The 24,603-nt window shown below is 47.0% G+C and overlaps 1 protein-coding gene across 1 annotated transcript in view; it reads right to left on the reverse strand.

Moving 5' to 3' along the window:
- The window catches only part of il1rap (interleukin 1 receptor accessory protein), a 101,489-nt gene that overhangs the window by 19,605 nt on the left and 57,281 nt on the right, over positions 1–24,603 (reverse strand). Inside the window, exons 5-10 of the mRNA XM_085989692.1 lie at positions 20,888–21,173; positions 19,006–19,210; positions 15,815–15,986; positions 15,633–15,704; positions 14,965–15,091; positions 10,524–10,672 (exon numbers count right to left, since the gene is read on the reverse strand). Of these exons, the coding sequence (XP_085845818.1) occupies positions 10,524–10,672; positions 14,965–15,091; positions 15,633–15,704; positions 15,815–15,986; positions 19,006–19,210; positions 20,888–21,173 (1,011 nt within the window). The remainder of the gene's footprint in view (positions 1–10,523; positions 10,673–14,964; positions 15,092–15,632; positions 15,705–15,814; positions 15,987–19,005; positions 19,211–20,887; positions 21,174–24,603) is intronic.

Raw genomic sequence — 24,603 nt, forward strand, 5'->3', positions numbered from 1 at the left:
GCATTGCAGACATCAGTGTTCACCGTCTAGTATCCCCGACTCTCTACCCACCGGCACCCCCGACTCTCTACCCATCGGTACCCCTAACTCTCTAGCCAATCCCTCCAATACCCTAACTCTCTACCCTCTCTGGCTTATTCCTCCAGTACCGAAACTCTTCCCATTTATAGAATCCTTTGAAATTTCCCAATGTTTTACCTCTGCTTCCCCAAAGATATACTGTAAACTCATTCGTATCCGGCACCGACGGGACCGGGATGGTGCCAGTTGATTAAAAATTCCAGATAACAGAGAGGTAGGCAATTTTTAACAAAAAAAAACGGTGACCAACTCGGCCACCGCGGGAAACTCAGACTTGGAAAAACTAAAAATGGATGGATTCGGCAAGATTACTGGCTATCGATTTTGTCGGTTATTAAAGAATTCTGGTTGATTAGGTGCTGTTTAAATGAGAGTTTACTGTATATTCTTCACACAAAGGGTGGCAGCGGAAGTGGAGCATGTTATATACAAACACTAGCTGGGGGTGCCCGGCGGTGCCGAGGCTTTTTTGAGGGCATGTTGTTGTTGGAAGAGAGAGAGTGAAGGAGAGAGAGGGGGAAGGAGAGAGAGAGAGAGGGGGCAGGAGAGAGAGAGGGGGGGAAGGAGAGAGAGAGGGTGAGAGAGAGAGAGACTGGGGGAGGGAGAGAGGGAGAGAGAGAGAGAGACTGGGGGAGAAGAGAGAGAGAGAGAGAGAGAGAGAGAGAGAGATTGGGGGGAGAAGAGAAAGAGAGAGACTGGGGGGAAGAGAGAGAGACTGGGAGTGTGAGAGAGAGAGAGAGACTGGGAGTGTGAGAGAGAGAGAGAGAGACTGGAAGTGTGAGAGAGAGAGAGAGTGGGGGTGTGTGAGAGAGAGAGAGAGAGAGAGAGAGATTGGGGGGAGAAGAGAAAGAGAGAGAGACTGGGGGAAGAGAGAGAGACTGGGAGTGTGAGAGAGAGACTGGAAGTGAGAGAGAGAGAGAGAGTGGGAGTGTGTGAGAGAGAGAGAGAGAGAGAGAGAGAGGGAGTGTGAGCGAGAGAGGGAGTGTGAGAGAGCGAGAGAGAGGGAGTGTGAGAGAGAGACTGGGAGTGAGAGAGAGAGAGAGAGAGAGAGAGATTGGGAGTGTGAGAGAGAGAGAGATTGGGAGTGTGAGAGAGAGAGAGATTGGGAGTGAGAGAGAGAGAGAGAGAGAGAGATTGGGAGTGTGAGAGAGAGAGAGATTGGGAGTGTGAGAGAGAGAGAGAGAGAGAGAGATTGGGAGTGAGAGAGAGAGAGAGAGAGAGAGAGAGAGATTGGGAGTGTGAGAGAGAGAGAGATTGGGAGTGTGAGTCTGCTTCCCCAAAGATATACAGTAAACTCATTTGTATCCGGCACCGACGGGACCGGGATGGTGCCATTTGATTAAAAATTCCAGATAACAGAGAGGTAGGCAATTTTTAACAAAAAAAACGGTGACTAACTCGGCCACCGCAGGAAACTCAGACTTGGAAAAACTAAAAATGGATGGATTTGGCAAGATTACCGGCTATCGATTTTGTCGGTTATTAAAGAATTCCGGTTGATTAGGTGCTGTTTAAACGAGAGTTTACTGCATATTCTTCACACAAAGGGTGGCAGCGGAAGTGGAGCATGTTATATACAAACATAAGGATAGGTGCAGGCCATTCAGCCACTCGAGCCTGCTCCACCATTTAGTTAGATCATGGCTGATTTGTACCTCAATTCCACTTACCCGCCTTCATCTAGGCCATTAAGATACATGGTGAAATGTTGAGGCCCCAGTAAAGATCCCTGGGGAAGGAGCAGCGCTCCGAAAGCTTGTGATTTCAAATAAAGCTGTTGGACTATAACCTGGTGTTGTGTGACTTCTTACATCCCTCCAGCCAGAGAATGAACCCTTTATCCCTACACTCTGTCTCCCACCTCCCAACCCATGTCACAAAGTTACCTCCAATTCCACGTGCTTCATTTTTGCTAATAATCTCTTGTGCGGAATCTTCTCAAAGTCCATATAGACAATACCCATCAACACTCCCCTATCCGCCATGCCAGTGACCTCCTCAAAAAATGAGTCTAAATTGGTCAGTCAAACATGACCTACCTTCCACAAATGTTATAATTTAAACAAAAAATTATAGACACATGACCATCAGAAATAAAGTTAGAGGTCTGCCATTTGAGACCAGCACGATGGGAGGAGATGGACGTTACTGGTCCCGCATTGACTCAGTGTTGGGTAGGGCGGTTGGTTGAAGTGCAATATTCCCTCCAATTTTTTTTGGGCTGCGCGGCCCATTCAATAATCCGCGCACGCGGGATTTTTGCATTTAACAGCCGGCTCACCGGCTGCATGGGACCTCGAGAGCGCTGCATGGTCGCGCAGCTTAAAGGGAACATTGTTTAAGCGTACCGAGTGATGCGTCACATGCAACCGTGGACTCCTGGCACTCGACTGGCTTAGGAGGTGGAGGTGAAAATTCCCAAAACTGAGCTATAGGGTTTCCCCCAATCCCCCCACCCCACCATACCACCACCACGGCACCCCGGTTTGTCTACCTCAAAAGTTATCACCGGGAGTTGGCGAGGAGCGATGGGGATGGGGATGTACACGAGGTTGCACCTTCCAATGGCCTGAGTGAACATGGATGGGACGGGCGGTCTTTCTTTTCGTAGGTTCATAATGTTGAGGCCAGCAAACATCAGCTTCACAATGAAAGAAAGGACGAACTTGCAATTTCTCCAGCGCCTTTCACAACCTCAGGATGTCCCAAAGCGCTTTACAGCCAATGAAGTACTTTTTGAAGTGCAGTCACTGTTGTAATGTAGGAAACACTCTGGCCAATTTGTGCACAGCAAGCTCCCACAAACAGCAATGTGATAATGACCAATGATCTGTTTTTAGTGATGTTGGTTGAAGGATTAATATTGGCCCCAGGACACCGGGGAGAACTCCCCTGCTCTTCGAAATAGTGTCCTGGGATCTTTTACATCCACCCAAGAGGGTAGACGGGGCCTCGGTTTAACATCTTATCTGAAAAACGGCACCTCCGACAGTGCAGCACTCCCTCAATACTGCACTGGGTGTTTCAACCTGGAAGATGTGCTCAAGTCTCTGGAGTGGGACTTGAACATACGACCTTCTGACTCATAGGCCCATCAACCCTATGCTCGCTGACCTACATTGGCTCCTGGTTCAGCAATGCCTCGATTTAAAAATTCTCATCCTTGTTTTCAAATCCCTCCACAACCTCGCCCCTCCCTATCTCTGTAACCTCCTCCAGCCCTACAACCCTCCGAGATCCAATTCTGGCCTCTAGCACATCCCCGATATTAATTGCTCCACCATTGGTGGCCGTGCCTTCAGCTGCCTGGACCCTAGGCTCTGGAATTCCCTCCCTAAACCTCTCTGCCTCTCTCTCCTCATTTAAGACACTCCTTTAAAACCTACCTAATATATTCAAGACAGAGGTCGATAATTTTTTGGGAACCAAGGGGTATGGGGATAGTGTGGAGGAGTGGAGGTAGAAGATCAGCCATGATCTTGTTAGGAACATAAGACGTAGGAGCAGGAGTAGGTCATTTGGCCCCTCGAGCCTGCTCCGCCATTCAATAAGATCATGGCTGATCTGATCTTGGTCTCAACTCCACTTCCCTGTCCGCTCCCCATAACCCTTGACTCCCTCACCTTTCAAAAATCTGTCTATCTCCACCTTGAATATATTCACTGACTCCGCCTCCACAGCTCTCTGGGGAAGAGAATTCCAAAGATTCACAACCCTCTGAGAATCTTTGGAATGTTTAACTGGTGGAGCAGGCTCGAAGGGCCAAATGGCCTGCTCCAGCTCCTATCTCTTATAGAGTCATAGAGTTATACAGCACGGATAGAGGCCCTTCGGCCCATCGTGTCCACACCGGCCATCAAGCCCTGTCTAATCTAATCCCATATTCCAGCATTTGGCCCGTAGCCTTGTATGCTATGGCATTTCAAGTGCTCATCCAAATGCTTCTTAAATGTTGTGAGGGTTCCTGCCTCCACAACCCTTTCAGGCAGTGAGTTCCAGACTCCAACCACCCTCTGGGTGAAAAAGTTCTTCCTCAAATCCCCTCTAAACCTCCCGCCCTTTACCTTGAATCTATGCCCCCTAGTTATTGACCCCTCTACTAAGGGAAAAAGCTCCTCAGCATCCATCCTATCTATGCCCCTCATAATTTTGTACACCTCAATCATGTCCCCCCTCAGCCTCCTCTGCTCCAAGGAAAACAAACCCAATCTGCCCAGTCTCTCTTCATAGCTGAAGCGCTCCAGCCCTGGTAACATCCTGGTGAACCTCCTCTGCACCCTCTCTAACGCGATCACATCCTTCCTGTAGTGTGGCGACCAGAACTGCACACAGTATTCCAGCTGTGGCCTAACCAGTGTTTTATACAGCTCCATCATAACCTCCTTGCTCTTATATTCAATGCCTCGGCTAATGAAGGCAAGTATCCCATATGCCTTTTTTACCACCTTATCCACCTGTTCCGCCGCCTTCAGGGATCTGTGTACTTGCACACCCAGATCCCTCTGACCCTCCGTCTTGCCTAGGGTCTTTCCATTCATTGTGTATTCCCTTGCCTTGTTAGTCCCCCCAAAGTGCATCACCTCGCACTTTTCCGGGTTGAATTCCATTTGCCACTGTTCCGCCCATCTGACCAACCCATCTATATCGTCCTGCAGACTGAGGCTACCCTCCTCGCTATTTACCACCCTACCAATTTTTGTATCATCCGCGAACTTACTGATCATACCTTTTACATTCATATCCAAGTCATTAATGTAGACCACAAACAGCAAGGGACCCAGCACCGATCCCTGTGGTACCCCACTGGCCACAGGCTTCCAGTCACAAAAACAACCTTCGACCGTCACCCTCTGCCTTCTGCCACTAAGCCAGTTTTGTATCCAATGTGCCAAGGCACCCTGGATTCCATGGGCTCTTACCTTCTTGACCAGTCTCCTGTGCGGGACTTTATCGAAGGCCTTACTGAAATCCATGTATACCACATCCACTGCGTTACCCTCATCCACACACCTAGTCACCCCCTCAAAAAATTCAATCAAATTAGTCAGACATGATCTTCCCTTAACAAAGCCATGTTGACTATCCCTGATTAATCCTTGCCTCTCCAAGTGGAGACAAATTTTGTCCCTCAGAATTTTTTCCAATAATTTTCCTACCACTGATGTTAGGCTCACTGGCCTGTAGTTCCCCAGTTTTTCCCTACTACCCTTCTTGAATAATGGTACTACATTAGCGGTTCTCCAGTCCTCTGGCACATCCCCTGTGGCCAGAGAGGTCCTGAATATATGTGTTAGAGCCCCCGCAATCTCTTCCTTTGCCTCACACAGCAGCCTGGGATACATTTCATCCGGGCCTGGGGATTTATCCATTTTTAGGCCAGCTAAAACCGCCAATACCTCCTCCCTCTCGATGTTAATATGTTCGAGCATATCACAGTCCCCCCGCCCTATTTCTATGTCTACATCGTCCTTCTCCATAGTGAAAACAGATGCAAAAAATTCATTTAGAACCCCTCCTACATCTTCCGGCTCCACACACACATTGCCACTTTTGTCCCTAATGGGCCCTATTTTTTCCCTAGTTATCCTCTTACCCTTAATATACTTATAAAACATCTTAGGATTTTCCTTTATTTTGCTCGCCAGTGTTATTTCATGGCCCCTCCTTGATCTCCTAATTTCTTTTTTAAGTATCCCCCTGCACTTTTTGTACTCCTCTAGGGCTTCCTCCGTCTTTAGCCTTTTGTATCTGCCAAAAGCCCTCCTTTTTTTCCTAATCCATTCTCGTATATCCCCTGACATCCAAGGTTCCCTGTGGTTTTTGGAACCACCCTTGACCTTTACGGGAACATGTTGCCATTGTATGATCTCAATCTCCCTTCTGAAAGCCTCCCATTGCTCCGATGCGGATTTTCCTACAAGTAGCTGATCCCAGTCCATTTTGGCCAGATCCTGCCTTATCCTATTAAAATCGGCCTTCCCCCAATTTAGAACCTTTATTTCCGGCCCATCCCTGTCCCTTTCCATGACCACCTTAAATCTTACCGTATTATGGTCACTGTCACCAAAGTGCTCACTGTTAAGTCTGTGAATTATTTAGTTAATTAAAACAGACTAATGAGTAACAATAAAAACAGGTCTTTACTGGTTGGAGGTAGGGACTATACTGAATACAAGATTACTGCACAGTGCTTATATACCGGTGTGTTCACCCCCGGTATTACGTCTACAGCAGCCTGAGAAAGTAGTACATCTCTTAAGGTGGAACAGGCTTAAGCTCTCTTAAGGTGGAACAGGTTACATACACAACACTCCTCCCTTCTTAGCTTTATAGTCATCCCCCCCATTTAACATAACGTAATAACATATATACATATATAACTTCATGTTTAACGTAACATATCACAGATTCAGTCTCTGCGGAAAACAGTTCACAGATTCAATCTCTGTGGTGTAGTCGGTTCACGTTACTCATTCAATAGTCCTTTCATGGATTTAACAGCTTGAACTTCCGAACTGATTTGGCTCCGTTCGGAGGGACCACGTGTGTGATCTGGTAGAGGTGATAATGGTTCAGATGGGTCATCTTCCGTTTTTACTTCTCCTTTTCTGCTTCTTGGAGACTCTCTGGGCTCCATTGTCAGCTGCCACAGCTGCCAGCTGCATGCGCAGTTCCTCCTTCTCTTCCTCCTGTTTCCGTCGTAGAGCCAGCTTCTCCCGATGTTCTGTAGACTTTTGGTGCTCCTCCATGATTTCTGCACTTTGGGAGTCGAAGTTACAAGCTGGGCAGGACAGGACATCGTAATATTCGGTGTCGTCCACCAGGTAATGGTAATATTCGGTGTCGTCCTGAGCTAGACCAGTGAGAGGGTCGTCTATTTCCTCCATACCCAGCTGGACGTTAGCCAGCTCTTGTTCCAAATCCAGACATCTTTCCTGAAGAGACTTCTTCATGTGTACCTCTGCATCCAGCTTTTTCTGGGCTTTCAGCAAGTCGTTTACTAGTGACCTCATTTGTGATTTTAATACTTCAACTTCCTTTGGAGATTGATTGATCGGACTATGCAATCCCTCTACCGGAGCAGCTGTTTCAGTGGTCTGTTGTTCTACATTGACGTGAGTCAGCGTACTTTTGGCATCCAATGGCTGCTCTGTTGCAGTCGTTTCAGTCTGTGTCGTCACATCAGCCATCTCAATGACTTTTGAGAGCTCCGAACCCTTTTCCTTTGAAGATCGCAGCTCGTGTTCAAGTTTTTCCCATTTCAGAGTCTTGTCCCTCAGCATATGAAGGAGTTGGCTGACCGTTAACTCTTCTGACACCAGATTATGGCACGCACCTTCAGAACCTGAATCAGCTTTGATTCGTTCGGCCTCCTCGCGCAGATGGTTGGTGTGCTCCTGCTCCATTTTCTCCATCAGTTGCTTCTGTTGACTTTCCAGATTCTCCCACTCTGTAACAAAGAACTTTTTTATTTCATTCATCTCTTGCTCAAAACGGCGAATCATTTGTTCTAATTGCTGTTGTAGTTTGAAATGGAGTTGAGTTCGAGCCCAGTGTCCCTCAAAAATGTGCATATCAGTAGACTTGACAGACTCAGAATTCTCTGTTAAACTATGTTGTTGTTGCTCAGTGGAATTCTGTGCTGAAACTTTGTCTTTTGCACATGGGTTGGTCTTACCATCATCAGTTATAGAGTCTGGGCTGATTATCTGCACCGAGTTCTCACTCTTTATGGCTTTTAGCGAATGCCAGTCCATATTTATGTTTCTAAACCACTCATGGCCTAGTAGTGGTGGACCTCCCTCCGGTAGCACATATAAGTCCATTATTTGACTTCCTTCGCCCTTGTTGGCCACTGCAACCTTTATTGTCCCGATGGGGTACACTCTCTGCCCCGTGTAGGTTGTCAATATAATCTCCGTATCCTGTAGGGGAATATGTTGGAATAACCTTCTGTAATCTTTCTTATTCATGACCGACAATGCCGATCCAGTGTCCAATTCCATTTTTACTTGGACTCCTTCTATCTGAAGAGTAACCCAAATTGTCTGGAGGTCTGCACCCTTACCAACGTTGAGTACCCTTAAGCTAGCCAGTTCAATACTGCTTGCGTCTGAATCAGACTCCTGTTCGGCCACCTTGTGTACCTTTGCGTATTTCCCTTGCGGTGACTTCTTGTTGCTGGTCTTCTTCGCTGACCTGCATACTCTAGCTATATGTCCAAGCCTACCACAAGTTCTACATTCTTGGTTTTTAAACCAACACTGGTTCTGATCATGCGTTGTCTTTCCACAACGATAACATTTGCCAGAACTCACACCCAATTTGTGTGCACTGAGCTCCGGTGACCGTAGCTGCATTACTGCCGTGCCTCTCGCTGCGGCTTCGTGTGCTGCTGCCATAGTGACCGCCTTCTCAAGCGTCAGCTCATTCTCCTCGAGCAGTCGCTTTTGTGTATCCTGTTTAAATAAACCACACACAAATTTGTCTCGAAGTGCCTCTGTCAGTCCCGTTCCAAACTGGCAATATTTCGCTAATTTACGCAATTCCAGCAAATATTCAGCATTGCTTTCATGCTGTAGCTGCCTTCTGTCGTAAAATTTAAATCGTTCCGCTAGCATCAGCGGCGTGGGGTTTAGATGATCTTTCAGGACAGTAACAATCTCATCGAACGTCTTATCCGCCGGTTCATCTGGTGATAACAGGTGTTTCAATTGCCCGTATGTCTTCGCACCCATTAAATTTAATAATGTTAGAGCTTTATCTTGGTCACGAATTTTATTGGCCTTACAATAATTTTTTACTCTTTCAACATATATGGCCCAATCTTCGAGGTCACTATCAAAGGTGGTAATATTCCCGTGTTTAGGCATTGTAGATTTGCAATTTCTCAGATTTTCTTTTCTTTACTTGTTATCAAAGATGGCGGCTTCCCGCTCTTGCCGTCGTCCTCCGCCCACAAAATGGCGGTTTTCCCGCACTTGGCGGTCTTCACCCGTCCCCCGACGCCGTCTCCCTTCAGCCCCCGAGTGCGGCCCTTATCAGCGGATGCGATCGATGGCCCGGCTGCGCCTCGCACTTGAAAGCGGCCCGGCCCTTATCTGCCGATCGCTATCGCCCTATACCTCTCTCTTCCCCAGTCCTGTCTTCTACTCCGGTTCACAAGCTGATGGAGGCTTCAGGGTCCTAATGCCTGTCACTTCCAGTGGGGTGGTGAGTGGTGAGGTTTGAAACCTCTCTTCAACCGCCGTGGAATAACTGCCGCAGGGTAAGAACCTGACTCGTCGCCAGTGTTAAGTCTGTGAATTATTTAGTTAATTAAAACAGACTAATGAGTAACAATAAAAACAGGTCTTTACTGGTTGGAGGTAGGGACTATACTGAATACAAGATTACTGCACAGTGCTTATATACCGGTGTGTTCACCCCCGGTATTACGTCTACAGCAGCCTGAGAAAGTAGTACATCTCTTAAGGTGGAACAGGCTTAAGCTCTCTTAAGGTGGAACAGGTTACATACACAACACTCACCTACTAACACTTTTTCCTCTTGGCCGGCCACATTCCCTAGAATTAGGTCCAGTACCGCCCCCTCTCTTGTAGGACTTTCTACATGCTGGCTCAAAAAGCTCTCCTGGATGCACTTTAAGAATTCTACACCCTCTGAGCCTTTCACACTCTGACTATCCCAGTTAATATTGGGGAAGTTGAAATCCCCCATTATTATTACCCTATTATTTGCACATTTCTCTGAGATTTGCCTACACATCTGTTCCTCTATCTCCCCCTGACTGTTTGGAGGCCTATAGTACACTCCCAGCAAAGTGCTTGCCCCCTTTTTGTTTTTAAGCTCCACCCATATGGCCTCATTAGAGGAACCTGCTAATATATCATCCCTCCTTACAGCAGTAATTGACTCCTTAATTAATATTGCGACACCCCCTCCTCTTATACCTCCCCCTCTGTCTCGCCTGAAGATTCTGTACCCCGGAATATTGAGCTGCCAGTCTTGCCCCTCCCTCAACCATGTCTCCGTGATAGCAACAATATCATACTCCCATGTGTTTATCAACACCTTCAGTTCATCCACCTTATTTGCAAGACTCCTTGCATTAAAATAGATGCCATCCAGCCTTGCCCTTATATATTTTCCCTGTCTACCAAGCTGACTTGTTTTTTTCTCTATAATTGGCAGCACATCACCCCCTATTTCAGCTACCCTCTGTATCCAATCCCCCTGCCAAGTTAGTTTAAACCCCCCCCAACAGTGCTAGCAAACCTCCCCGCAAGGATATTTGTCCCGCTCTGGTTCAGGTGCAACCCGTTCTGTTCTTATGTGTTCAAAAGGGCTCCAATATATATATTTATGGGGTGTTGGAGAGAGTGAATCAGATTAAAGCTAGCGGAAGGAGGGGGTCCCTTGCATGTTCAAGTAAAAGATACCTTTCCGGACTAAGGTCACCTGCACACTCCTCAATCCTTTGCTGTTTTTCCCAAAGCATGTGTAGTTCCTCTGGAGGTCACTCAGGGTCACAGTTTTGATGCTTATTGTATTTGTAATTGTCTTGTCCTTGAGTTGCAACAACTCTTCGCTGGAAGAAGGAAAGGCGGACCGTTAGCTTTCTGGAACTCACCAAATCTTCCTGCCCGGGGGGGGGAGGGGGGGAAATCTTCGCGCCTCAGCCCTGCTCACTGTTGCCTTGCATGAAGTAAAACGTTTACCACTCAAGAGGCAGTGTGTTTATCGAGCACCTCATCATATCTCAGATAGATCTTAAGAGTGCTTCACGTACAGGAAACTCTCTGGTATCCGGCACTGACGGGACCGGGATGGTGCCGGTTGATTAAAAATTCGGGATGATGGAGAGGGTTATCTACCGAAGCTATTTTTAACAAACAAAAATCAAGAAATGTGCAGTATACAGTAATTGGGTACTCACCTACAGAGTGTTGTGTTAAATGGCTGTTGGAAGATGTTTGATTAAGTACAGTACTTGGACCAACTTTTGGGAATTCCATAATGCAAGATGGGGGAGATAATTCACGATAAAGATGGAGAGACACACAGAAAAATGGCGGATCGGAACAGACTCCCGGCAGCGCGGGAGAGTCAGACTCCTGTTATTGAGGTGTTCGGACTTCCGACAGCGCTAAGAAGCCGAGTAGTGGCAGTTTGGAGAACTACCCCCCACTGACTAACTCGGCCACCGCGGGAGACTCGGACTCGGCAACATTTCCGGTTATTGAGGTGTTGTTTTCGGAGTATGAATTTTGCTGGTTAACAGAGAATTCCAGATATTTAGGTGCCGTTTAAACAAGAGTTTCCTGTACAATTAATTATTTTGAAGAATAACTAACTTTTTGGGTACTAAGGGAATCAAGGGAAAGATCAGCCATGACCTTATTGAATGGCAGAGCAGGCTCGAGGGACCGTATGACCTCCGCCTGCCCCTATTACTCATGAGTCACTCTCCATAGTGAAATCGACTGCCAACAGTCACCAAGAATGGTCACTGGGGTACGGTATTGGTGGGCAACCAGAGCCCACAGAATGTTACCTTAGCAAGGGTCAGCACCTTCAGGGGCATAGAAATTACAGCCCAGCAGGCTGCTATTTGCCCCGTCACATTTGTGCCAGTGAGAAGGCGGAGGGTGAGGGTGGCAACAATAGGACAGAGAAGAGGAGGAGGAGTACGAGGATGAAAAGGATTTGCATTTAAACAGCGCTTTTCACAACCTCAGGACGTCCCAAAGCGTCTCACAGGCAATGAAGTACTTTTGAAGTTTAGTTACTGCCGTGATGTAGTGAATTTGTACACAGCAAGACCCCACAAACGACGAGATAAATGACAAGTTAATGCGTTTTTCGGTGGTGTTGGTTAAGGGATAATTATGGGCAAGATAAAGTTATCAGAGTAAAGAAAGAAATAACTTGTGTTTGTAAAGCACCTCATCACACCCTAAATACATGCCAAGTGCTTCATGTCCAATGAACACCCTTTAGTCACTGTTATGTAGGCAGGGCTAGCAGCTAATTTGTGCACAAGATCCTACAAACGTCAATCTGATAAATGACTTCTTTGAGGTGGTGCTGGTTGAGGGATGAGTGAGCTCAGACTGCAAGGCAATCACCTGCTCTTCTCCCGAATAGTGCTCCAAGATCCTTTACATCCACCCGAACATGGAGCATGGGTTTAACATCTCGTCCAAACAAGTTCCCCTCAGTGCAGCACTCCCTCAGCATTGCACTGAAGTGTCGGCCTTTATTAAATGCTCAAGGCCCGGAATGGAACATAACCTATGACCTTCTGATTCAAAGGACGCTTTAAAAAAAAATTAGCTTATGGGATGTGGGCGTCGCGGGCAAGGCTGGCATTTATTGCCCATCCCTAGTTGCTCCTTGAGAAGGTGGTGGTGAGTCGCCTTCTTGAACCACTGCAGTCCATGTGGTGAAGGTACTCTCAGTGCTGTTAGGGAGGGAGTTCCAGGATTTTGACCCAGCGACCATGAAGGAACGGCCGATATACTTATAAATCAGGATGGTGTGTGACTTGGAGGGGAACGTGGAGGTGGTGGTGTTCCCAGGCGCCTGCTGCCCTTGTCCTTCTAGGTGGTAAAGGTCGTGGGTTTGGGAGGTGCTGCCAAATAAGCCACACAATAGCACCCTGTTCACAGGACACACGCTATTTCTTTGGACTCCCCAAGTACTGTACTTGCTTTCTTTGCAAGGCTTGTGAACATGTTGGTTCTAAGACAGCCTGTTCTGTCAATGCTTCATAAATGGGTGACTTTGGGCTTGGTGGAGAAGGTGCCCATTCTTGGGCCTAACTCTTCCTTAAGGTTTTAATTCTCTGGTACATAGCTACCCAAAAATGTTTGGTAACTTTCTCACAATTAACTAGACAGCATCACATGACACAGCAGTAATCAACTTTGGCACAATTTTTAAATATTTTTTTGGGGGCAGCGAGGGCAAGCTTCCACTTTGGGCGCATTTGAGAAATTGCGCCCAAAATGTGCTTGAACTGGCGCTGCTTCTCCGATTTGAAGTTAAGTTTCCGCCCAAACTCATTTGCATAATCCGAATTTATAATTTCCCCACGAGTCAGTGTAATGGAGCGGTGCCAACAGGCGTAAGCAACTAGTCACTGGGGAACAGAGTATCTGGGGAGGGGTCCTAGAAAAACCACTGAGAAAACGGTTTCCTTCAGGAGTGAGGCTGAACATCAAAAGGCAAGGACACTTTCTCTCCATTACCGTGTGCCCTGCCTTTATAGTTTTAAATAGCATGGATCTGGTTAAGAAGTTAAAAATAATATACATGGTGTGGAGATGCCGGAGTTGGACTGGGGTGGACAAATGTAAGAAGTCACACAACACCAGGTTATAGTCCAACAGCTTTATTTGAAATCACTTTTCAATTTCAAATAAAGCTGTCGGACTATAACCTGGTGTTGTGTGACTTCTTACAAAAATAATATAAGTCACGTCAATAAGAGCAGCGAGTGATTTCAATCTGTGCGGCAAAATAAATAAAACGAGGGCAATTCCAGGGCCCATCCCGAAGGGACGCAATGGGCGGAAACTCGCCAGTCCGGGTCAATCATCACAGCCCCAGGACATTGCTGCAGGAGTTCCTCAGGGCAGTGTCCTAGGCCCAACCATCTTCAGCTGCTCCATCAATGACCTTCCCTGCAACATAAGATCAGAAATGGGGATGTTCGCTGATGACTGCACAGTGTTCAGTGCCATTCACCACTCCTCAGATAATGAAGCAGTCCATGCCCACATGCAACAAGACCTGGACGACGTTCAGGCTTGGGCTGATAAGTGGCAGGTAACATTCGCACCACACAAGTGCCAGGCAATGACTATTTCCAACAATCGAGAGTCTAGCCACCTCCCCTTGACATTCAACGGCATTACCATCACCGAATCCCCACCATCAACATCCTGGGGGTCACCGTTGACCAGAAACTTAACTGGACCAACCACATAAATACTGTGGCAACAACAGCAGGTCAGAGGTTAGGTATTCTGTGGTGAGTGTCTCACCTCATGACTCCCCAAAGCCTTTCCACCATCTACAAGGCACAAGTCAGGAGTGTGATGGAATACTCTCCACTTGCCTGGATGAGTGCAGTTCCAACAACACTCAAGAAGCTCGACACCATACAGGACAAAGCAGCCCGCTTGATTGTCACCCCATCCACCACCTTAATCATTCACTCCCTCCACCACCAGCGTACCGTGGCTGCAGTGTGGACCATCTACAAGATGCACTGCAGCAACTCGCCAAGGCTCCTTCGGCAGCACCTCCCAAACCCACGACCTCTTCCACCTGGAAGGACAAGGGCAGCAGACGCATTGTAACACCACCACCTCCAAGTCCCCCTCCAAGTCACACACCGTCCTGACTTGGAAATATATCAGCCGATCCTTCATCGTCGCTGGGTCAAAATCCTGGAACTCCCTCCCTAACAGCACTGTGGGAGCACCTTCACCACACGGACTGCAGCGGTTCAAGAAGGTGGCTCACCACCACCTTCTCAAGGGCAACTAGGGACGGGCAATAAATGCCGGCCTTGCCAGCGACGCCCACATCCCATAAGCGAATAAATAAAACCCCCCACAATTTCGACCCGGGGACGCAGCCAGTTTTGTGGGTGGGGCCTGCATACGGGCAGAGTGATTTCTGAAACAGAGTAAAAGATGGTGGGAAACAGGAGCGCAAGTGGTTTAGGCCATAACCCACTTGCGTTTTAAAATTCCCCGATCTTTTAACCCGGTGTGGCTGACTCTGTTGATGTAATTTGCGGAAACTTTATTTTATTTATTTTTTAAACTTAGGAACCCAGCTGCAGGGCGACTGGCGGATAAATACCTCCAGAATGTTTTTATTGTCGGAGCCAATTCCTGCGCGTGTTTCCCATCAATGGTCCACCAGACATTAGTGGGTGAATTTCTGATGTAATGGAAAAAAATCTTGCAGGTTAAATTCACTTCCTGATCTGGAGAAAGATTGAAAATAAAAAAGATAAGTGCTAGCAATGTCACAATCTGAGGAAATATACCAAGCGAAAAAAGGAAACTTTGCTCTCTCGTGCTTTAATTTGGTGATCTCTGATAAAGAAAGGAATGTGTGGCCATAACACAACATTTACAGCATGTCACACTTTCAAACAAATTATTTGTAGGGCTGTTTATTAAAAAAGGTACAGGTATTATTAAAAATTCTGCATGGGCCACATACTTCCCATTCACAACCATTGCTTTCTGTTTTGGTCATGTTTTCCTGTCAACATTTCCCCATTGTAAATTGCTACGTCAACAGTCACGATGTAGTTGCAGCCTCTGGCCACTAGGTGGTGCTGTGGAGCAAGTTTCTGAAATCTTTCTCTTAACTCATTCCCCATCTTGTATACAAGAAATTATAGTCATCAACTTGACCATTGACAATCTCACAGGCAATTTACTGGCACATTATTGAAATCATCTTATTCCACCGCATTTGGCCAAAGCAAACGTCAACTGACAAAGGACCATGCTCACCGTATTCCACTTCCATCTGTTGGTCAGCAGTTGGCTGGATTAAAATCGGGGGCTTCAACTCATTCTGGCTCGCTGTGGTCAAACAAAATCTCATTTTAGCATAGGAATCACCAGCCTGGCAACTAGTCCAGGACTTGGGCCCCCAAAAAACAATTGCGCTTTCGGTCAAGTGAAAGTTTTACCAGAAATTGAGGCAACGACCGTTCTGGTCAGATGGTACGGGCGGCCTCTCCGTGTCACTGTTAGGATACAGGTGTACTTTGCTTTGTGGTATTCTCTTACTATGTGGAACGCCAGCTCACCCCCCTCAATCTCGCTCACCAGGTCCTTGACTTTCCCAACTCTATGACACCCCTAGGTAAAGAAAAGAAAAACTTTGCATTTATATAGCGCCTTTCACCGCCACCGGACATCCCAAAGCGGTTTACAGCCAATGAAGTACTTTTTGAAGTATAGTCACTGTTGTAATGTAGGAAACAGGGCTGCCAATTTGTGCACAGCAAGCTCCCACAAACGGCAATATGATCATGATCATATAATGTTTTTTAGTGACGTTGGTTGAGGGATGAATATTGGCCCCAGAACACTGGGGATAACTCCCCCTGCTCTTCTTCAAAATAATGCCGTGGGATCTTTTACGTCCACCTGAGAGGGCAGACGGGGCCTCGGTTTAACGTCTCATCCGAAAGACGGCACCTCCAACAGTGCAGCACTCCCTCAGCACTGCACTGGGAGTGTCAGTCTGGATTTCTGTGCTCGAGTCTCTGGAGTGGGACTCAGAGGCGAGTGTACTACCAACTGAGCCACAGCTGACACTGTGAAGAGAGTGGAGGAGAAAGAAAGGAAGAGATCAGCACAATTAGCACCAGGTCCGTGTATATTCCTTTCTTCCAATAACGTTTATAAAATACAAAAACTTATATCATCAAATCACATGATAGTCATAAAGGCGGCCATCTTTGGTCCACCTAATCTTATCCTTCTTGAATGGGTTGGGATCGTAATAGTGTAAAGGGCGGAGAAGGGGAAGAATTTCTGAAGTGTGTTCAGAAGAACTTTCTTGATCAGTATGTTTCCGGCTCGACGAGGGAGAAGACATTGCTGGATCTGGTTCTGGGAATGAGGTAGGTCAAGTGGAGCAAGTGTCAGTAGGTGAACATTCAGGGAACATTGATCATAGTATCATAACGTTTAGATTAGCTATGGAAAAGGACAGGGAGAAATCTAGAGTAAAAAAATTTTAACTGGTGGGGTGGGGAGGGGGGGAGGCCAATTTCAGTGGGACGAGAACGGGTCTGGCCCAGGTAAACTGGAATCAAAGATTGGCAGGTAAAACTGTAGTGGAACAATGGGCTGCCTTTAAAGAGGAAATAGTTCGGGTACAGTTGAGGTACATTCCCACTAGGGGGAAAGGCAGGGCAACTAAAGTCAGAGCTCCCTGGATGGTGAAAGAGATAGAGAATATGAAGAAGCAGAAAAAGAGTGAGTATGACAGATGTCAGGTTGCAAATACATCTGAGAATCAGGCTAAATATAGAAAGGTCAGAGGAGAAGTGAAAAAAAATAAGAGGGGCAAAGAGAGGGTATGAGATTAGAATGGCAGCCAACATAAAAGGTAATCCAAAAGTCTTCTATAGGCATATAAATAGTAAAAGGGTAGTAAGAGGAGGGGTGGGGCTGATTTATGGACCAAAAAGGAGACCTATGCATGAAGGCAGAGGGCATGGCTGAGGTACTAAACGAGTACTTTGTATCTGTCTTCACCAAGGAAGAGGATGCTGCCATAGACATAGTAAAGGAGGAGGTAGTGGAGACACTTGATAGGATAAAAATTGATAAAGAGGAGGTATTAGAAAGTCTGGCTGTACTTAAAGTAGATAAATCACCAGGAGCGAATAGGATGCATCCCAGGATGCTGAGGGAATTGAGGGAGGAGATCACGGAGGTACTGGCCATAATATTCCAATCCTCCTTAGATACGGGGGTGGTGCCAGAGGACTGGAGAGTTGCAAATGTTACACCATTGTTCAAAAAAGGTGTAAAGATAAACCCAGCAACTACAGGCCAGTCAGTTTGACCTCGGTAGTGGGGAATCTTTTAGAAACAGTAATCAGGGACAAAATTAACAGTCACTTGGACAAGTGTGGATTAATTAAAGAAAGTCAGCATGGATTTGTTAAAGGCAAATCGTGTTTAACTAACTTGATTGAGTTCTTTGATGAGGTAACAGAGTGGGTTGATGAGGGTAATGCGGTTGACGTTGTGTGCATGGATTTCCAAAAGGTGTTCGACAAAGTGCCACATAATAGGCTTGCCAGCAAAGTTGAAGCCCATGGAATAAAAGGGACAGTGGCAGCATGGATACGGAATTGGCTAAGTGACAGGAAACAGAGAGTAGTGGTGAACGGTTGTTTTTTGGACTGGAGGAAGGTACACAGTGGTGTTCCCCAGGGGTCGGTTCTAGGACCACTGCTTTTCTTGATGTATATTAATGACTTGGACTTGGGTGTACAGGGCACAATTTCAAAATTTGCAGATGACACAAAACTTGGAAGTATAGTGAACAGTGAGGAGGAGAGTGATAGACTTCAGGAAGATATAGACAGGCTGCTGAAATGGGCAGATGAAATTTAACACAGAAAATTGTGAAGTAATACATTTTGGTAGAAAGAATGAGGAGGATGACATATAAACTAAATGGTACAATCATGAAGGGGTGCATGAACAGTGAGACCTGGGGGGTATGTGTGCACAAATTGTTGAAGGTGGCAGGGCAGGTTGAAAAAGCAGTTAAAAAGGCTTATGGGATCCTGGGCTTCATGAATAGAGGCAGAGAGTACAAAACTGTGGAAATTACATTGAACCTGTGTAAAACACTGGTTTCAGCCACAACTGGAGTATTGTGTCCAATTCTGGGCACCGCACTTTAGGAAGGATGTGAAGGTCTTAGAGAGGGTGCAGAAAAGATTTACGAGAATGATTCCAGGAATGAGGGACTTCAGTTACGTGGATAGACTGGAGAAGCTGGTGTTGTTCTCCTTGGAGCAGAGAAGATTGAGAGGAGATTTGATAGAGGTGTTCAAAATCATGAGGGGTCTGGACAGAGTAGATAGAGAGAAAATGTTCCCATTGGCAGACGGGTCGAGAACCAGAGGACACAGATTTAAGGTGATTGGCAGAAGAACCAAAGGCGACGTAAGAAAAAACGGGCTCGATGAGCCGAATGGCCTCCTTCTGTGCTGTAACCAGTCTATGATTCTAATGGGACCTCTACCACCTGGAAGGACAAGGGCAGCAGGCACATGGGAACACCATCACCTCCCAAGTCATAGATAGGACAGCCGTTGCAATTGAAACCTCTAATGCTCCATACCTCGTACCAGGCAATAGTTGAGTTGACTGAAGTCTTGGAGAAATTGGCAGTGTCCGGACAGCTCAGGTGTCTGGTTTCACCGATAGTGAGCTCCTCGGGGAAGCTCATCTCCTCGGGGAAGCTCATCTCATTGCTGGTACAGTCATCAGGTCCCTTCTGAAGGACTAGCAGAGGCACTGCCACCTTCAGACAATATGTGGTGTTTCTGGGATGGAATAAACATGGTAGAACATTCTATTAAATGCAGCCATGTTTACAGGGGAAAATTTACTCCCTTTCCCCCCCGACTCTTGCACCCGTTCGTAAAAGGAGGTTCATACACCGTCCCTTTCTCCAATACTGATAAAGGTTCACTACGCAGAGCATTCACCCACATTGGTTCAGTCAGTAGCACTCCTACACTCGGAGTCAGAGGTTGTGGGTTCCAGAGGGAGGGCGGGGGGGGGGGGAAAGAGGGGGTGGGAAAGAGGAGGGGGAAAGGGGGGGTGGAGGAGGGGGGAAGGAGGGGGGAAAGAGGGGGGGAAAGAGGGGGGAAAAGAGGGGGGAAAAGAGGGGGGGAAAGAGGGGGGGAAAGAGGGGGGGAAAGAGGGGGGGGAAAGAGGGGGGGAAGAGGGGGGGAAGAGGGGGGGGAAGAGGGGGGGGAAGAGGGGGGGGAAGAGGGGGGGAAGAGGGGGGGAAGAGGGGGGGAAAAGAGGGGGGGAAAAGAGGGGGGGAAAAGAGGGGGGGAAAAGAGGGGGGGAAAAGAGGGGGGGAAAAGAGGGGGGGGAAGAGGGGGGGGAAGAGGGGGGGAAGAGGGGGGGAAGAGGGGGGGAAGAGGGGGGGAAGAGGGGGGGAAGAGGGGGGGGGAAGAGGGGGGGGGAAGAGGGGGGGGGAAGAGGGGGGGGGAAGAGGGGGGAAAGAGGGGGGAAAGAGGGGGGAAAGAGGGGGGAAAGGGGGGAGAGAAAGGGGGGGAGAGAAAGGGGGGGGGGAGAGAGGGGGGGAAAGAGTGGGGGAAAGAGCATTAGGTATGGAGTTAATTGTTCAATTCCTGGTGAGAGAGAAGGGGTGAAGAAAAGAGAGAAAGTGAGAGCACGAGAGAGAGAGAGGCTGAGGAAAAGAGAGGATGAGTAAGAGGAGGACAAGGACAGAAGAAAGCCTGCCAATAATGAATCAAATAAACATCCACACCAACCGCAGTCCCCCGATACCAGTTTACAGCTGAAATAATATGGCATTTACCATCTTCAGAAAGTTGCCAGCCCCAAGCCCAGCTCCGGCCCCACCCCCTGTCCTATTTCAGACGTGGACCTGGCAACCAGCTCGAACCAAACTCGCCACTTTGTGGTGACAAACCTCAGAACTGAATGAAGCAGAATGAAACTGGTGCCAGTTCCTCTTATACAGTTCTCTGAAGTTCTGGCCTACTTACAGCATAAAGAACTTCCTGTCCTGCACACACGAGAGGTTTTGACACGGAGTAAATAAAGAGAAACTGTTTCCACTGGCAGGAGGGTCGGTAACCAGAGGACACAGAGTGAAGGGAATTGCCAAAAGAACCAGAGGCGAGATGAAGAGATTTTTTTTATATAAATACAGCGAGTTATGATGATCTGGAATACACTACCTCAAAGGGCGGTGGAAGCAGATTAAATAGTAACTTTCAAAAGGGAATTCGATAAATACTTGAAAGGGAAAACAATTGCACGGCTATGGGGAAAGAGCAGGGGAGTGGGACTAATTTCCAGACAGCCGGCACAGGCACAGGCACAATGGGCCGAATGGCCTCCTTCTGTGCTGTATTGATTCTATGATATCACAGCCATCAGCCTCCATGGCAAACCATTCCAAGAAGCCTTGCTAAAATGACCAAACCTTCAAGTCAAGCAGAGTTTCAGACAAGTACCTCAACATGCAGGTGTAGTTCCCAGAATCGTTAGCAAACGCTGGCCAAAACCACAGCACATCCTTCTCCTTCGTGATCCGGTTCTCTGCCTCGTGAAAGTCTATCGGCTCTTCCAGGTCTTCATTTTGCCTGGTTTTGTACCAGACCAACGTTAGTCCCGAGCCATGGGCCGTGCTGTAGTTGGACTTGATGTACGCCAGGAAGAGAGGGCAGCTTATCCTGGCCGGCTCCCCATCATAGGCTCTCATTTTACTGATGTTGTCCACCCCCCAGTCCATGCATTGCCCTGAAACAAAAAAAGGGCAAAGTCTGAGATGCGAGGAGATAAGAGACACAACAGGTGGAGGAGGATTGCAACAACTGGCATTTATATGGCACCTTTCACATTAAAATAAAAGTCCCAAGGTGCTTCATGGACATACAAGACAAAAGGAGGAGATAGGAGGAGGGTTGACCAAAAGCTTGGTCAAAGAGGCTGGCTTTAAAGGAGGGGAGGTACATGATTCTATAGTAAAAGAAATGAAAATTGAGGTGTGGAAATTGAAGGGCTGGAAGAGATTACAGATATAGGGAGGGGGGCGAGGCCATTGATGGACTTAAACCCACGGATGAGAATTTTAAACTGGAAGAATTGGGGCTCTGGGAGCGCGTGGGTTGGAGACGGATGATGTTACGGAGGTGAATGTGGGTGGTCTTGGTGATGGACAGGATATGGGTTCGGAAGCTCAGCTCAGGGTTGAAAAGGACACTGCAATTGCCAACAGTCTGGTTCAGTCTGAACCATGGCTGGGAAGGGGGGGGGGGGGGAAAAAGGGGAAAAAAGGAAAAAGGGGAAAAAAGACAGACAGAAAGAAAAGAAAGATTTGCATTTAAATAGAAAGACTTGCATTTCTATAGCGCCTTTCACGACCACCGGACATCTCACAGCGCTTTACAGCCAATGAAGTATTTTTGAAGTGTAGTCACTGCTATAATGTGGGAAACGCAGCAGCCAATTTGCGCACAGCAAGCTCCCACAAACAGCAATGTGATAATGACCAGGTCATCTGGGGTTTTTGGTTATGTTGGTTGAGGGATAAATATTGGCCAGGACACCGGGGAGAACTCCCCTACTCTTCTTCGAAATAGTGCCATGGGATCTTTTACGTCCACCTGAGAGAGCAGACGGGGCCTCGGTTTTAACGTCTCATCCGAAAGACGGTACCTCCGACAGTGCAGCTCTCCCTCAGCACTGCACTGGGAGTGTCAGCCTAGCTTTATGTGCTCGAGTCTCTGGAGTGGGACTTGAACCCACAACCTTCTGACTCAGAGGCGAATGTGCTACCCACTGAGCCACAGCTGACACATACAGCGCCTTTCATGACCACCGGACGTCCCAAAGCGCTTTACAGCCAATGAAGTACTTTTTCAAATATAGGCACTGTTGTAATGTGGAAAAGGAACGAAGCGTAACGTGCAAGGATCTCAGTGAACAATTAGCATATTGAAAGAAAGAAAGAAAGCAGGTCATTTCCTGCTGTGGTTCCTTCTGTACTTGATCACCCGGCCCAGCCCAGCCCAGTGACACAACCACAGACAAAATGATACTCAGGGCACGAGATGTCACGGCCACACGTACAGCGACAGCACCTATTACAAACATGCAGAAAAAATGGCTCGTCCAACCACAGAGCCTCATCCTAACTCTTTAAATAAATGATTGCAAAATTTATGTGAATTTTATTGTCCAAGGGATATTGCAGCATAAATAGCAACTTGTTCCAAATGGTATATCTTACATCTTTAATCAAGAACATTGAAGAAGCTGTAAAGCAGAATACAGCATTAACGTTTAAAGCGGTGTTTGATATTTTAAGAGCTGGAAAGTGGTTTGACCACTTACAGGGTAAATAAATGTAGATTAGATATAAACAGCTTATTGTGTTAATTAACAAGGTGCTATTCAGTTTCACATTTCTGTGAACTTGAAGTTAAAGAATGGAGAAGCAGCATCATTTCTCCAGCGCCTTTCACGAGCTCCGGATGTCCCAAAGCGCTTTACAGCCAATGAAGTCTTTTTTGAAGTGTAGTCACTGTTGTAATGTAGGAAACATGGCAGCCAATTTGTGCACAGCAAGCTCCCACAAACAGCAATGTGATAATGACCAGATAATCTGGTTTAGTGATATTGATTGAGGGATAAATATTGGCCCCAGCACACCAGGGAGAATTACCCTGCTCTTCTTCGGAATAGTGGCCGTGGAATCTTTTACATCCACCCGAGAGGTTTTAACATCTAATCCGAAAAATGACACCTCTGACAGTGCAGCACTCCCTCAGTACTGCACCGGGAGTGTCAGTCTAGTCTCTGGAGTGGGGCTTGAACCTACGACCCTCAGACTCAAGGAGAAGGTGCAACCAGACGGACACCTGGCTCAGGAGATCATTTATTGCCCAAATATCCACTGTAAACGTCGATGTAGCACTCAATGGCACCCACTGCCAAAACTTTTTTTTGTTGAAAGGAACGGGGTATGGTAATGCAGGGGTCATGTTACTGGGTTGGTAACCAAATCAAATCAAATCAAATCAACTTTTATTGTCATTGTTAGTGCACAAGTGCAGTACAACGAAATGTAGGCTTGCGGCTCCCGAGAGTGTACATTTGGATTAAGACATTTAAACATTCAACATACATTTGGCTTGTAATACATTAACATAAACATAACCATAATAAAGTGCATTGGCAGATTTGCAGGCTTTAGAGTTTATTTGTGGAGTTCAGTAGGATGACAGCCCTGGGAAAGAAGCTGTTCCTAAATCTGGTCGTACGGGTGCGAATGCATCTGTAGCGTCTCCCAGATGGCAGGAGGGCGAACAGGCTGGGGTGGGTAGGGTCTCCAAAGAAAGCGAGTTCAAATCCCACCACAGCAGTTTGACAACTTGAATTTAGCTTAAAATGAACAAACCTGGAAATAAAAAACACTGGATCAGTAAATAGTGGCCATGAAGTTGTCAGATTGCCTTGGAGAGGGTGCAGAGGAGATTTAGCAGAATGGCCCCGGGGTTAAGGGGTTTCAGTTACCGGGAGAGGCTAGAGAAGCTGGGATTGTTCTCCTTAGAGCAAAGAAGGTTAAGGGGAGATTTAATTGAGGTGTTCACAATTATGAAGGGTTTTGATAGAGTAAATAAGGAGAAATTGTTTCCACTGGCAGAAGGGTCAGTGACCAGAGGACACAGATTTAAAATAATTGTCAAAAACAAAGCCTTGGGGGGGAGGGGGAAAGAGGGGGGAGAAATGTGTCTACGCAGCAATTTATGATTATTTATATCTGGAATGCGCTGCCTGAAAGGGTGGTGGAAGCAGATTCAAAAGGGAATTAGTTTAAATACTGAAAGAGGAAAAATTAACAGGACTATGCGGAATGAGCAGAGGGGTGTGGAAATAATAGGATAGCTCTTTCAGAGAGCCAGCACAAGCACGATGCAAACGAGGGAATGAATGGAACAGCAAGATGGATGGGCATAATGACAACCTATTAAGAAGGGCACCTGGGACACATTTTATACACAAAGTGAAGGAAAAGCAATTTTCTTTTTTGCACTGGAGCAGCTTGGAGTACAGCCCCGACTCAATCAATAAGACAGATTGTAGAAACTTTAGTACTATACACTTCAGAGCAACGCTTGCCCATCCCATAGTTCTCCCTCATCTCGTGCATCCGAGACAGGGGAAT

The sequence above is a fragment of the Somniosus microcephalus genome, chromosome 6 (genome assembly GCF_052327205.1).
Source record: "Somniosus microcephalus isolate GS21.2 chromosome 6, FLI_Smic_1.0, whole genome shotgun sequence".
Lineage (NCBI taxonomy): Eukaryota > Metazoa > Chordata > Chondrichthyes > Squaliformes > Somniosidae > Somniosus > Somniosus microcephalus.